This window comes from Anopheles merus, unplaced genomic scaffold (assembly GCF_017562075.2).
Source record: "Anopheles merus strain MAF unplaced genomic scaffold, AmerM5.1 LNR4000026, whole genome shotgun sequence".
Taxonomy (NCBI): Eukaryota; Metazoa; Arthropoda; class Insecta; order Diptera; family Culicidae; genus Anopheles; species Anopheles merus.
In genome coordinates this window covers 115,001-131,579 of record NW_024427606.1, presented here as the reverse complement: position 1 = coordinate 131,579, position 16,579 = coordinate 115,001, and the positions used below count along the sequence as shown (strand labels likewise).

The 16,579-nt window shown below is 38.7% G+C and overlaps 1 protein-coding gene across 10 annotated transcripts in view; it reads right to left on the bottom strand.

Annotated features, from left to right (window-relative positions):
• Positions 1-16,579, bottom strand: part of LOC121601096 (protein kinase C-binding protein NELL2-like) — a 120,002-nt gene that overhangs the window by 25,260 nt on the left and 78,163 nt on the right. For 7 of the 10 annotated variants that reach the window (XM_041929905.1, XM_041929911.1, XM_041929904.1 and 4 more), the window contains 3 exons: positions 16,304-16,459; positions 16,015-16,237; positions 13,407-13,583 (listed from right to left, as the gene is read on the bottom strand). In XM_041929905.1, the coding sequence (XP_041785839.1) occupies positions 13,407-13,583; positions 16,015-16,237; positions 16,304-16,459 (556 nt within the window). Of the gene's footprint in view, positions 1-11,975; positions 12,096-13,406; positions 13,584-16,014; positions 16,238-16,303; positions 16,460-16,579 lie in introns of all 10 variants that reach the window. The other 3 variants (XM_041929912.1, XM_041929908.1, XM_041929910.1) reach the window with 1 other exon arrangement.

The window sequence follows — 16,579 nt, the reverse complement described above, 5'->3', positions numbered from 1 at the left end:
ACACAAATGCTGCAACATGATCTCCGTATCCTCACACGTAGATCAGCTAGATTCATCATAGCCGAAGATTTGAACGCGGGTCATCAGGAATGGGGCAACGGTTGCGCCAACAAAAACGGGCGGCTATTGTGGGAGGACTTACAGGTGGGGTCCTACACCGTGGCTTTCCCATTTCATCCGACGTACCACACAGGTAACTCCAGTTCTACGATAGATATATTTTTAACAAATATATCCAACCGCATTGATGTCCCGACCACTATCACGGGACTTTCATCTGATCACCTACCGGTGACAATGGGCATCAGTGCTTCGGGGTCACAAATCAGTCGACAACAGCGAAATTACCGGGAAGCGGACTGGCTTCGTTTTGAACACCACATGGGGGAGTACATCGATGCCTCCCGTTCTCTTGTTACGATTGAGGATATCGATGCAGCAATCTCCGGTATCATTGATTGTATGAGGGAAGCCGAGATACGCTCCCCTTGGTACACATCCGAGATAAAGTTCTAGAATTGGATGCGGTGACAAAGCGTTTTATAAGAGTTTTTAGTTTCAGGCAAAGGTTTCAAAGGACAGGAGATAGGACTTTCTACTCTGCATTCCGACAAGCAGCTAAACTGGTTGAGGCTAGACTCACTGAAGTTAGGAACAACCAGTTTGCGAACAAGGTACGTACCGTATAAAAGGAAGCCCATTCCAATTCTTAAAAACACCTCTACTTCCGCTTTCACTCCTAGTGAAAAAGCTGAAACTTTGGCTTCCCATTTCGCGCTAGCTCACAGGCTTAGTGATCCACTAACAAGCCCGTTTGAGGATGCTGTTCATTCTAGCATCAGGGAGTTAAGTTCTGTACCTGTGGATACCACAGAGATTGACCGTGTCACCTGCGGGGAAGTTCTTAAAATCATTAAATACAGTGTTAGCTACAAGGCTCCGGGACAGGATGGCATATTCAATGTTATGCTCAAACACGTTAGTTACAGCACTGCCATCTGGCTAACTAGGGTGTTTAACAGGTGCCTTGAATTGGGATATTTTCCAAAAGTGTGGAAACTTGCTAAAGTAGTGCCAGTGCTGAAACCTGGAAAGGACTCATGCTCGGGATCGAGTTATCGTCCTATTTCTTTATTGAGTTCCATTAGCAAAGTATTCGAAAGGATAATTCACACGAGGTTGGAGACCCACGTGTCTGCTAACAACATCCTACCTGACGTACAGTTTGGTTCAGGAGGCAGCGGTCGGCAGCCATGCAGTTACAGCGAGTGATGCAGATTGTTAGCAATGCCAAAACAAGTGGGAAATTCAAAGGCATAGCCCTTCTAGACGTGGGAAAGGCGTTCGATAGCGTCTGGCATAACGGTCTCATTTACAAACTCAGGGTGCAGGGTTTCCTTCCTACTTGGTTCATTTGGTCCAAAACTACCTCAGTGGACGAACATCGGCTGTTTACGTGAATTCGGAAAAATCCGATTCATATTCAAACTGTGCATGTGTACCACAGGGGAGTGTTATCGGTCCTCTGTTGTACAATTGCTACATGAGCGATGTTCCTTCTTTGAGGTCAGGCACGGATCTGGCCTTGTACGCGGATGACACTGCCATCTTGTGTTCAAGCAGGACCTTACGACACGTTGGTACCGGACTTCAGAGAGGCCTTGACATGTTTATCAAGTACCTGAACGATTGAAAAATCAACATAAACTCCAACAAAACTCAAACCCTAATAGTCCCATACAGAACTGGCACCAGAATTTCCACAATAGAGCGTAAGTCTGGAAATATTAAAATGGGTGCCACTAACATTCCATGGACAAGCACCGCACGATACCTAGGCGTTGTTTTTGATCAGCGGCTCTGCTTTAAACATCAAGTCCAGGTTAATCAAGGCAACCTGGATGTTAAAGAGTCTATACCCTCTCATCAAGCGCAAATCAAATCAATCATCTCATCACTGGAAAACAAAATGATTATTTACAGTCAGATTGTTTTGCCATCGATAACCTATGGATGTAACGTTTGGTACAAATGTTCGAATTGTTAAAATCAATTCAAAACAGGTTTTTGAAATTATTTTTGAACTTGCCGAATCGGTACGGTGGTGGGGCCACAGATCTGCATGCACAAACTGGTTTGCCCATGTTAACGGAAAAAAATCCAGGATATCCTAGATCGACTTCGACAGACCTATATGAACTCGCATTCGGAAAGTATTTACTAAGTTAGTAAGGAACTTATTTTAGTACCCTAGTTCGCAATTAAGGTGAAAGCTGTATCTACACGATGACGCTTGCACGTGCTATGTATCCTTCGTCTTGTGGAGGATTAGACAAAATGCGCATGGTGTGTTTTGTCGGGTCCCCTGCAGGATGGGATGTGTATGCATGCGTACGCGCTTTTGTGTCGATACAACGTAAAATTAGGCATAAGTTAGGTTAAGTTAGGGTAGTTAGTATAGTAAGCTTTTGTAAATATTCTTCTCCTATCAATTTCATTCATTTTGGATAATATCCTCACAGTAGCTAAAAGCTTTACTTACATAGCCACTCTGTGCTGTCATTAAAGAAAACATTTATTTCCTTACCTTTCAAAAAAAAAAAGAAAAGCTTGAACTGTAAGTTCAAACCCCTAGTGTAAACACCAGCAGGCAGGAAACCTAGTTAAGATTTCGTCAACTCAATTGAATCAATCGATGTACTTTAGTGTATGAATAAACACAATCATTTTTTGCTCTTTAAAAAAACGTTTAAACGCGCCCGCGGAAACGCGCGTCGAGTATTTGCGGCCTAAAAAAGCTGGATGACTTTATTGAATAAATACATAGTAATAATCTCACTATATATAAAATCGAAAATCGCCACAATGACGTGAGAGTAAACATTCAGCGAGAGAGAGAAAGCGGAGAGAGGAGAGCTCTCTTAGCAACGCGCGTTGCTGCGAAAGGACTTGCTCCATGCCACACTCCCAGCCCGCGGGTAATGAGGGCAATGGTTACGTAGATGTTTTATAATGAAAGTTGCAAATTAGCCACCTGATGATAACGTGTCCCATCTCATACCCCTTAACATTATGAATCAAGATATTCAAGGCAATATTTAAAAAAACATGTTTGAAAACTATGCAAAATAGCTTAATTGTGAAATAATTGATATTACAATTCATTCAATCATTGATAAAGCCAACCATACTCATTATTGATGCTTAAGCACCTCGAATACTACATACACCGTCGTCATCAGCAGATAAGTGCGGTACAGAATATCTTATAAAACGGGTTGCTATACCCAGAACGTCGAACATGTACACTCCCTCAAATCTTCTTCTATTTGGCGTAACGTCCTATGAGGACATGCAGGCCTGTATAGACTTTCGAGACTTAATTCATTACCATGTAGCCGGATAGTCAATCCTTGCTACGGGGGGACGGTCCATGGCCTTGAACCCATGACGGGTATGTTATTGAGTCGTTCGAATTGACGACCACGTACCACGGGACCGCCACAAATCTACTACTCCCTCAAATCTACTACTCCGCAATATTGGCTGAGTCGGGACAAGGAAAACGCATGACAATAAGAGGCGGATGTACCCGAGAGACCCTAAGCGGCTATATGCTAAAAAGCCTTGTTGAAATTCCGAGCAAGAAAGCGGCGGATGTTGATGGCTTGAAAATTAAAATTGAATTTGTAACGATTTGCTCGCGGGTGGGAAGAACTACTTATTTCAGGATGGCCTTCCGGAACAAAGCACTAAAGAGAGAGATGGTTCATTGCGCAACATGGCTGCAACATACTGCGCGTTAGGTGAGACAACCGTGCGCACTGCATTCAGCCGGATCAGCATCAACTGCAGAATGATCCACAATGAAACTATGCTTACTGTAACGTGCTCAAGAGAGCTGAAAAGATTCTGACTGTTTCTATCAAGAGTGATGGCGATATCTAGCATGTGATGCTATCACCGTACTAGGGTGTTGATTAAGAACAACCACGTTATAATTAAGGACACGTCAAATTAGAAGAAAAATCTGAAAGATGTGGGGCGGCAAGAGTAAATAAAGTAGTTTGCAAGTAAACGTGAATTTAGTTAATTGATCTGGGAAGGCTATAACAGTGTTGAACCATTCTTTTCTATAACAGTATACATCGGAATATTAGAACTACACCGTTGAAATAGTTATGTGAGGGAATATGTTCACTGTTGAAATTTGATATTTTGCACAACAATAAGAATTGTCTCATACATAAATACCAAATCCATGTAATACTTCAAAAATCAGTTTCAGGATCATATAATAAAATTTTGATGGCGTTTTTGGAAATGATCCGCATAAAATTAAAGACCGAGAAAATTTCCATTGAAAATGTTCTAAGCATCTATTACTTATTACCTAACGTATGAAACATAAGTAGAAAAAAAGAGTAGAAATGAAATTCAAACCACGTGCGATATCATATTTTTGTATATCAATTTTACATTTACACAAAAAACAGAAGCTGGATTGAAGCAGAAGTGAACATTTCAAAAATATTATGTTTTTAAGTAAGCAATTGGGATTGGATCTAAACATGTTGTATATGTATTAGCAGTACCCTAATTTTTTAATCCACTGCACATCAATACGTTATTCAATCAACACGTTGTTGAGGTTACTACTTAGCTATGCTTTCTATAAAATCACGCCGATAACTAAAAAATAATAATAAAAAAATTATACATTTGTGTCAACAGAGGCATGGAACGTATCAGTTCGATTTAAAATAAGTAGGAATGCAGCTACTGAACTTTCTGTTTTATCAAAATGGCCACAACACTCGCCAATCATGATTATCATTGTTATTACTTATAAGTGTAAGTAAATAAGATTCATTGGTACTTTACGTGCGTAACAAATAACCTCATTTTTGAAAACCAGTTAAAAAATAACAAAATTGCGTGACTTGGTTTTTTATGGTTATTTACTTGGCTGCAATGTACAGTAAGAACTTTAACAACCAGGAAGTTACAAGGTTAACACAGTTGTAAGAACAAATAAGAACAAATAGGTGTTTGAGTTATGGTTATTGCCACTGAACGTGTAGAGTTTGAAAATAATTCTAAATTTGAGGACATCCGGTAGATCTTACCGGGCCTTAACTAGTACTAATAAAATTGCGAAATATTTTTACGGCCGGCATAACCGCCAAGGTTGTTAGGTTGTAATTTAAAAGTTAAACCCCTCTTACCCATGTAACAAATCGCCCCTTACATAACGATGACGCCTAAGGGCACTTCACATGGTAGCAACTAGACATCGGCAAAATGATTCTTTGCGACGATTCGAGCGAGCTGGCTCTTTTGCTTACTGCGAATCACGAGCGAGCGGTGATTCGTCCGCTCGCGCTAGCCATATATTAGCAATTGGACAGGATATATAGGTAATATCTTTCGTGAGGTATTGCTTAATTAATGCAGATTGTTCTCAAATAATAGAGTATACAGTTAATGGTGAGAAAAAATCAATACACAAAAATACACATATTTTACATCTTCGATGACAGCACAACAACCACTAATGAGTTTTCATCTCATTAATTGTGCTCCCCGTTTTTTTCATCCGTGGCATCTGTTCAAAAATGAAATAATGATCAAACACAAAACAAAATCGCGCTACACGAACTAAAACGAAATCGGTATTATACAAGCTTGTTAGAGACTTCTTTCGTTGACTCGAGAGATTGCTACCAATTTGATCTGAAATGGATTTGTTTGTCAAAACAAACTGCAACGCGTAACGCAGGAAGTATCGTATCAATTTATAATTATTTCTACGTGTGGCATATTATTGTTCTTTAAATGTGTTTGGCAATGTCATGCAAAGTAGCGCTTGTGGTATGATTTTCTAATTTCTGTGTATTTTGTTATTCCCACCCTTTTTGTAATGAATAATTACAAAAAACCCCTTTTGAATGTAATTAAATGCAATTCGTGTGGTTTAAATATATGTATTTAGTAGTTAAACCGTAAAACAAAACGTTTTCCGTAGCTTTAACCTGACGGAAAGCTGTTTGACAAAAAACGGTCTCCGTTTGAGTCAGGTAATGCAAATGACCTTCGTTCAGTTCGATATATCAAACCAGACACAAATCGAGTGCTCTAACTCGGATCATAATAGAAAATGAGCATTTTTAATTCTTTTTCTGAAGCTGTTGAGTCACATAATCGGCACTATAATCAGGCAGGAAGAAAAAACAAAATGTCACTCTGTGAACGAATGTTACAAAAATCATTATAATAGTGAGTATTTAAGCAATTAGGCAAAGCCGTCCTCCTGTATAAAAAAAGCATAGCGTGAGGCAATTAAAACTCTTTTTTTATTACAAAACAACTGATATTATTTATCGTAATAACTGGTTTCCTACAGCGAATACAGCGAAAAAATTCAGGTTAGGTGATAATTATTATAACCACTATAAATCCATTTTGTGTACGTCGAAATATACCTTGCTTTTTTAAATCAGCTGTTTATCAGCGGCTCTACAACCTAGCACGCTATCGCTCTGTCTATCAAAAAAAGGTAGCGAGAAGATCAGAGTAGCTCGCGAGCGGCCTGGATGCTTAAAATCCATGCATTAAAAACAACCTAGCTCGCGAGCGCACTGCCTATCCAAAATCGATACATAAAAAACAGCCTAGCTCGCGAGCGCAGTGCCCATCCAAAATACGTAGCGAGAAGAACAGGGTAGCTCGTGTGCGACCTGTTGGTCCAAAATCCATTCATAAAAAACAGCCTAGCTCGCGAGCGCCAACATGCATAGTGAAAGAATCAAGCTAGCACGCGAGCGCGCTACCTGTACAAATTACGTAGTGAGAAGAAAAGGGACGCTCGCGAGTTACCTTGTTCTTCTCAGTATGTATTTTGGATGGGCAGCGCGCTCGCGAGCTAGGCTGTTTTTTTCTGCATGGATTTTGGATAGGCAGTGCGCTCGCGAGCTACCCTGATCTTCTCGCTACGTAATTTGGATAGGCACTGCGCTCGCGAGCTAGGCTGTTTTTTCTGAATGGATTTTGGATAGGCTGTGCGCTCGCGAGCTAGGCTGTTTTTTATGCATGGATTTTGAATAGGCTGTGCGCTCGCGAGCTACCCTGATCTTCTCGCTACGTATTTTGGACAAGCAGTGCGCTTGCAAGCCAGGCTGTTTTTCTCTGTGTGTTTTTCACATACGATGCGCTCGCGCTCTACGATGTTTTATACGTGTGTTTTGAATAGGCAGTGTGGGTCGACGACAGTAGCTTATGCTGTTTTTTATGTTAATTTGAGATTTAGTTTTACTTAACCACAATAAAAATATTTACTGTTTTTACATGTAGCTATTTACATAAATCCGACTGTATAATAATTTTTTATTTAATTTTTTCTCAGGGCAACTAGTTTCAAACGAGCTTTTTTATATTTTTTATGCGAGCGGGCGAATCATATTTTTCTGGAATGAAGAGCGGCGAGCGGCCGCTCACTAATGGGAGCGAGCGAACCTTATGATTCCCGCTCTTCTTGCCCATGTCTAGTAGCATCGCGATCAGCAATGCAACCGTTTAGAACAGTTTTTAGCCTTTGCGTATGCAATCCACATCGCATCGTGTTCTACATTGATTGCATTGCTTGGTTGCATTGCTTCAAATTGGTTGTCCATTTAGAATGGGAGACCAATGCAATATTGTAATACAGTTAACTCTGTCTTAATTGAGAGACGATAAAACTGTCGAATAAGAGGGGTTTTCAAATTACAGATGTTTAAAGTGAATGAAAAGTCCATACAAACAAGAAAGAGACAGAATGTGCCGGAAAAAGTCTTTCGCAGTCTTGCGATACAAATCCGCAGATCCCGGTATCGTCAACGTTTTCACGTATCTCATTCCAATTCATCAAAGTGTCCCGCGGTCTTGAGTTCTATCCAAAAACCCTGTAAACAAATATCGTTTACAAAATAGCAACAAAATCCATTACCCCATGTAAGGTAAACTAGCAGCCCTCGATTTTGAACACGGCGCACGAGAATATTTTGAGAATTGCTTAAAGCTTTGCATACCAAAAAACTTATTATTATACTTTGACTAAATGTGTTAAGTTTTCCAAAGAAAAACAATAATTTTGTAGTTATATATTTCGTAACTAATATTTATGTGGTACAGGCAGGTCTTGACCCTGCAGACAAAGAGAGCGAAATTTACAGGCGAGGGGCATATAGAAACAGGGAGAAGGGGTTCGGTCGAATTTGTATTGTCCGCCATAGTCGAGCGACAGTGATTTTTTCCGAATTGAGAGTAAGCGCGCGCAGCGCTCTCTCGCTTACCCAAGAACGGATCTTAAGTCCGTTGTTTTGGACTCGAAATTAAAAATGGCGGATGGAGCGCTACCACGGAGAGAATGCGCTCTCTTGCTTGCCTTTAAAATACACGAGGCGCTCTCGCTGTAAAGAACGCTCGCTCGCGCTGTTTCATCATACCCCTTCCCTTCCCGTTTCTTTCGGCTTGCGCTGCGCTGAGCTGGTACCCCCTCCCACTTGATTCCAGCGAATTGCGCTGCGTTGGACTGACGCCCCCTTCGTAGCGCGCTGTGCGCTTTCCTTCACACGGACTTGGTGCACCCGAATCAAAACAAAAACTTGAACACATCAAACTCGGTTTATATTTTATCACTTTTATTGCGAATACATTTACAATACAAAGAACATTTAAATAGATAGCTCCACACAATCTTGCTTCAAACCACACACATTCATTATATAAAAAATCGTCGTATTTCAAATAGTCGCTTAACTGCATGAATACCGTTGTTGCTGCTCAATGCAGTAAATAAATATTGAAATAAAGCAGCGCAAATCACACATTTAAGATAAATGGTGAAAGAAAAGCGCAGCTTCATTTCAATGTGCACAACACTTCAACACTTAGCGAATCTTCGATCGCTCGGGACTTAGGCTAACACGCTCGCGGCCTTTGATGGCGAACGCTTGAGCTGAACTGACGATTTCGTGTGGTGGCAAGAAAGGGAGCGCACAGAGGAACACTCGCTGCACTAGTGCGAGCGAGACACCGATAGCCGCATGCCGCTGCGAGAAAACCAAACTGAGCGCGCAGGCTGAAAGTGAACGCACACATTCACACATGTGTAATTGTGTGAGTGCAAAAACTGTGTAGAAACCAAAACACGCTCGCGCCTCCGCGTAATTCCGCGTATTTCCAACCGTCTCCCCATGCTTGTACATGCCCCTCGCCAGAAAGTCGCACACTTTTTCATTCTCATTGCTAGTAGGGTTCTCTTTGCTAGTAGGGCACGCTCTCGCCTCCGAGCAATTCCGCGTATTTCCAACCGTCTCTCCCTGCTGCTACATGCCCCTCGCCTGAAAGACGCACACTTTTACATTCTCTTTGCTAGTAGGGGACCGACAACGGTTGTTGTGCCGTTGAAAGGAGAAGAAGAACATTTTTGTATCCATAACATATACCCTTAACACTTTAACACTTTAAGCGCCGTGTCGTATAAATTCGCATGGCGGTTTTGCTCACCGTTCAGCTTTGCATCTGACGCTTAGTGATTCTCTTGATAACGAATGAGGTAGGAAAGAGAGAACGAGAACCACATGTGCTACACCGCTTATCGCAATGAAACAAAAGAGTGATTACGATGGCACGAGAAAGTGTCGCTCTCATCGCTCTCTTGCTATGCGCTACCTGCTCACTCAAAAACTGTGACGTCATGCCGGCGGTTAAAGTGTTAAGCGCCGTGTCATATAAATTCGCATGACGGTTTTGCTCACCGTTCAGCTTTGCATCTGACGCTCAGTGATTCTCTCGAGAAAGAATGAGGTAGGAAAGAGAGAACGAGAACGACATGTGCTACGCCGCTTATCGCCATGAAACAAAAGAGTGATAACAATGGCACGAGAAACTGTCGCTCTCGTCGCTCTCTTGCCATCCGCTACGTGCTCACTCAAAAACTGTGACGTCAGGCCGGTGGTCAAAGTGTTAACAAACATTGAGCCGAATGCAAACTTAGCCGTATTAAATTCCGATTAAATTATGGATAATAGCCACATTTTGGATAGACTCGATTGCACATTGTTTATGGAAAAACATTCTTGCAGCAATTTTGCACGTAGGGGGTGGTTTTCGCCACTAAATTAATTATCTGATATGTTTCTACTGAATTAATCCTTTTTAAATAGTATTTTACATTCGTTCAATACGGAAATTATTTGGTATTTCACAATGGATGTGTCAATTCAATACAATTTGCTCAAAGAACTGTCAAATTTGGAAAATCGCGTATCTCCGAATCCGCGTATAAGTGGTACCGTGTATCTCGGGGACCGCCTGTACGCGAATTCGCAGTACGCGATTCCTCTAAATTTGACAGCTCCATGTGTTGTTTGCAAATATTTTAATTTTTTGAAATATGTTATGCTCTTTTTGAATTTCTTTAATGTTCTTAATGCATTTTTCATTAAATTTGTGCAAAAGATACCTATTGTATAACAAAAAACTTTACTGCAAAACTCTGTGGCGATATTTTCAACCCTCGAACTGGTAGTGTAAACTATTTTTCCATAGGAATCCGCTATACGCGAAAACTCGAGATACGCTATTGCGCTCGGTCCCGTACAATAGCGTATATCGGATAATGACTGTATAGTGCGTTTTATTCGGTTGTCACACGAGGCGTAAACTCAAAAAGTTTACGCTAGATTTTTATGAGAGAGCAAGGACCGTAAAGATATCAGGTCAAGTTATAAGCCCGTTTTGACAGCTAGGTGGAAGAAGAATCGACGAAGAAAACTGACAGTTAGTTTTCTGCGTTTGGCGAACGCTTCAAGTTCTCGAAGGAAAATTTCCATTTTAAATCACAGGCTGTGTTCTAATAAATTAAAATATTCACCCAAATTGATTTCCATCAAATATTGACCATGCAAGACGTAAACAATCCATCAATACATATACAAGCGGAAAACCATCTGTCAAAATCGGAGCCCAGGGGGGGGATCGCCAAAAGCGCTATAACTACACCTCATTATACATTCCACCTTGATGAGAGAGCGTAAACTTCCTGGCAAAAGCTTTATAGGGTTGTATGGCTGACAATTAGTTTACGGAAAAGTTTACGCTTTGTGTGACGTAGGTATTTGTCGTTCCATGAAATGCCAAATATTTCACGCGCCTACGCATGGCGTGAAAATAATTACCTAAAACAGTTTTTGTGTGAATGTCGATCGAATGTCAACGAATATCATCGATTTTGGCTTTAAGGTGCGATGCCATTTAGCAGAATGTCTGGTTTATATTACCACGCAACCAAAAACATTGAGAAGAGTAATTTTTTAACATTTATATCGCTTCAATTGCTTTATGATTACTATTTGTCTGAAGGAAAATGTACAGAGCAATTAACAAATATAGACTTTAGTATAACCAACTACAAAGCAAATAATAGATTCATGTTATGTAGTTTAAATTTTAATATTATTTTTGGAGATGGTGTCAGAAGTGTATTATTTTCTGAAATTAAAGTGAAACATCTCGATTGTGAAATCACATGAACCGACAGGTAATAACGCGTAGAGAAAAAACTTTCAAATTGAGTGCATTAGTTTGACAATGTGTTACTTTATGTTTATTTTAAAGTTCTGCACGAGATGACTATGTAAATTAAAGGGATTTCTGTAGAGAATAATAAATCTGGAAAAAATGAAACTTTTTGAAACCTCCATTTCCTCACTTCAATTTCCTGTCAAGTACTCACTACAGAAATAACAAGTTGACTTTTGTTATTGCAGGATGTCGTAAGATTTTAGTATAATGTTATATATAAAAAAAACACATTTATCATGTGGCATTCTTAATATATTAATATATGTAAAGTAATACCCTATGCTATAAGTATGATTTTGTTTGCTTGAATGGATATGAAAATGTTAGGTACACGAACTACTACTTACCGAAACATTGATACCCATCTCCGTGGAAGCCCGAACGACAGGTACACGTGTACTTGGTGTTAAGGTTAAGACACGTAGCGTTATTGTGACATGCATGGCCTTTTGAGCAATAGTCCACTCCTGATATGTTAGGAAGTATAGCGGATGGTGTAAATAATTTTTCAGAAATTATAAATTTTGTCCAAGCATCATTAGTATAGCATCGTTATGTAGCGGAATGTTATTCATAGCAGTTATTCACAATAACCCAGTAGAACATTAATTAGCAAAATATTGGAGAATTCGATGAAAGAGAAGAAGCAAGCCAAAATGGTTGTTATATCAGACATGAAAAGAAAAATGAATTAAATTTTTAAGTAAATTTTGATATTTTGCATACACGGTAATTGTTAGTTTAGAATTGTATTGGTATTGTAGGTATTGTATGTGCTGTAGAGCGAAGAATGATCGAAAATATCCAAAGGGCAGAAATAATATCTCAACGTTAGTCGGGAAAATTGAAAGATCATTAGATACATTTAAACCAAGTACATATGTGTTTCCTGTTTGTTTGATGGATGATGACTTTCGGCCAACAACGGATAAGTGCTTACAGCTAATGTTTTAGTGAAGTTGCACGACGGGTGAAATATGCGTTTGGTGAGAAGCTCAAATTGTCGTTTGGATGAAGATGAGGAAAAGCACGGTTTTGTATACGGGATGCGGTTCTTCGAAAATGCGTCGTTTACCGTTGCTTTAGTCTATAGGTACTGTGAATTTTTACTTCACAATGATTACAACATACTCCATATACATACGATAACATTTGACTCGATATCAAAGGATTTAGTTATCGGAATGCATCGGATTCTCTGTTGAATTTTCCCAAATTTAGGTTATCTTGTTTATCCACATCCTTAGCATAATTTTCTTGTTCTAGATCAAAGTTTATGTCCTTATGTTGAACTCTGCCGAGTTGATCGTCAATAAGATTTATCTGACCATGCGAACGATCGTTAGTGATGATCAACATGGAGAGAGTTTCACTATCATCGCCCAACGGTTTTTGCTTATCTTGTTGAATGTTGTCAATATTATCGTGATCATCAGTTTGCCGATTATGTATCCTTTGATCGATGAGAAACTCTCTAAGAAAATGAGAATTACTATTGGCACTAAATACATTAGCCACCCGTTTTCCATCATTATTCCTTTCTGTGATAGTGTGAAGAGATCCGCCGGATTTCGTTTTACTTGAGGATATATGTAATTCTGTACTTTCATTATTTTTAAATTGTGCAAAATTGTTCACTTGAAAAGAATCATGTTCTTGGTGTTGCAGTTTAATATTTTTATGGCGTTGTTGATGTTGCTGCTCTCGAGGCTGCTGATGCGTGTCTCCCAAGAAAATGTTATCTTGAGGTGGTAATGTTAATGGAAACGATGAAATACCTTGACAAAATTTGCAGCATTCATCCGTTACTGACATTTGTTGCTCCGGTGGACACTTCAGCTCGGGGCATTGCAGGAATTCACAATGCATATTACCATCTACACACGAACAGTTTCTACAGCCTAAGATTTGGATTTCACCATGTTCAAAGTCTTTCTTAGTAATGTAACAGCTTTCTGCAAATGAGATAAGAAAATAGAATGATATAAAATACAAACAACTCGAAACTCTTAAGAAAAAGTTGCAAAGCTTGTTGTATCCAATGTTGTTAAATTACGCTCATCATCTATTCCAGTGATTCCCAAAGTGATTCATATCGCCCATTATTTTAGTGGGCGATAAGAAGGAAAAATCTACAGATGGGTGTTGGTATTGGTGACTGATGGCGATATATCAAATTTATGTTTTATCTTTTAATGTGTCTGCTTACTAATTTGTCACGTTTTATAAGAACTGAAATGTTGATTATTTTATTGCATTCATTGTTGCGAATTCAGCCAATTGTCATGCTTTCAAGGAAGTAATTCCTTGTATTCGATCGGCTGTTAGAATGGCCCATACCTCAACCTAATTTGCTGTTTTGTTAAACTAGTCATAGTGATCGAAACATTTATAAAACAGAATATGTTACGTATCAAACGCCTTAAGGCACAGACGTTGAAAAGTGCTGTGCACTGTATCTTGTGGAATATATGCTAATTGTTAAACTTTTGTTAATGAAGTGAAATTTCAAATTCGTTTCAAAAATAAAACAAACTATGCTTTGGTTATTTCGATTTCATAGAAATTTGAAAAAGAAAAACTAAATGAAAAAGATAAGATGTAGAAAGGTAAAAAACTCCATAAAAAATATATTCAAAGATTTAAGAATTATACAAAAATAGATACACCTAGGTTGATCGTGAATTCTCTCAGAAATGGAAAGGACTCATGCGCTAAAAACTATGGAAACTGTGCTATGACTTTAATTAGCTTTTTAAGTTCCAATATATTTATTTGGTAGAAATTGTAGTAATCAATACAGTCTTATCAAGTAATTTAGAGACTCTAGCATTCTAACGTAAAAAGTGATGATGCAATGTTTATACCGAAAGTTAAAAATGTAAGTAAAGTAAACTTTTCCTAATCATAGTCCTGATTCTTCTTATTCATCTCCAATTTCCTGGATAAAACCAAAGAAGACAAATTAAAGTAAGTAGAAATCTAAAATAATGTTTGAACATTATCAAACATGAAAAAATGATTAATTTCCATCTTTAAACATGCTAAAGCGATCAGTGTTATATTCAATTTCAAAAGGACAAAGCAGTCGCCTGAGGTCTCGAGGTAACCATTTCATCATGTTAGAGAAATAGTTGGTCGATTACAGACTCTTCCCCATTAACTATTGCATTGTGAAGTTGCCAGTCCTTCTCAATGGGTTCGCGCTGAAGCCGATACTAGCAGTTCTTCACTCCCCGGTCCAGCCTCCCCCTCCTCTGCTTAATAGCTATAGGGGGTTTATGTACAACGTTAGTAACTCATGATACGTTATGATTGGGTGCTATCATTAATAAACTCATAAAGGCAGACGTTGGATGAAAATAGTTTGAGAACCACTGATCTATATTTCAAACACCAAGTAATTCCAACCGGTTTTCTATCTATTGAATAATACTTCCTTGTCTTGAATCAGTTGCATATCAATGAACATCAATGTTTCACTGTTTCAGCTTAATACAGCTAGTACATCAGATAATGAAGCCATTGCATTTGCGAGTACCGTTTGGTGAGCAATTCATAAACAAATTAGCAAAGAATTTATGATAGTTCAAGATAAGCGGTTTCCATCCGACAACTCAGCCGATAATAACCAGTTTTGAGTGAAAATAATGGATTAAAATAGCTACTAATAAACTTAATATAAATGATTCAGATGGCAGATATCAGAGATATTCTTCAACATGAGAAGATTTAAATCCTTTAAGATTTAAAGATTTAAATGCTTCAGGTTGCTTCAAACATTTTCCTACATTTTTATTTGCAAGCAACCTGAAATGATTCATGTTCCGTAATAAGCCAGTTAAATTAGTTTGATAATTCAACATAAAAAATGCGTACCAATGAATACAGGTGACCCACGACATACGACTGTATTTGGGACCGAATAAGGTCGCGAAACAAGGTGGTATATCTAATACCTGATCAATACAATCATAGTCAATACATAGTTTATAACTGAAGTTGAAGAGTCAACAACTGGTGTCGGTCAAGCCCTGCCTGTACCACTAGAGGGCTTGGCTTTCAGTGACTAATTGATTACCCATTACTGGATAGTTAGTCCAAAGTGTAGTGGTACGGTCTATTCGGGGCTTGAACCCATGACGGGCATGTTGTTAAGTCGTACGAGTTGACGACTATATCACCAGACCGACAAAGACCGTTTACACGATCTAAATATTTAAGTTTAGGTGGTTTGGTAATATTCATAATTGTGTATGTGTTAAATTTCAACAAATGGTATCTGTAAACTGACAAAATCGTCGCTTTGGCGAATCGCCATAACTCGAGTGGTTCGTACATTCTCCTGTAACACATTAAAAAATAGTTAATTTAGAAAGTACTTACTCAAACACACAGGACAACATTCGCCCTCTTTTAATACTGGATGTTTACATTTAACCTCTGGACATGGTCTTGGACCACATTTGACTATTCCTTGCCTGCACTCACAACGACTACATCCAATATCCCAGGCATCTCCATCGTTTTTAGTTGTACCATTTATTAAGCATGATTTTTTACAATCACATTCCTCAATATACGAGACACGCTTCTCTGCTTCCACTAGCTGTAATAAACAACGCTTAAATTAGATAAAAAATAGTTTATATACGGATTATCATTGAATACTTACCCTTTTTGTTAACAGTGACATTGTTTTTTTTAATTCTAGTAAAGCATTTTCTAATTCTAAAAATTGTCCACAAGTAGGACATTGTGCATCCATCAACTCACATTGAGATAAATAACCATAAGACCCAGTTATAAGACGTAAATCTTTTAATTCTCCCTGCGTTGTCACGTGCGAATCGATAAAAAGTTTACGAATAGTAGAAACATATTAGTCATAAAATATATAATTGAATCATAAATCAACGAAGATATTTAGCATTCATTCGCTCTTCAGATA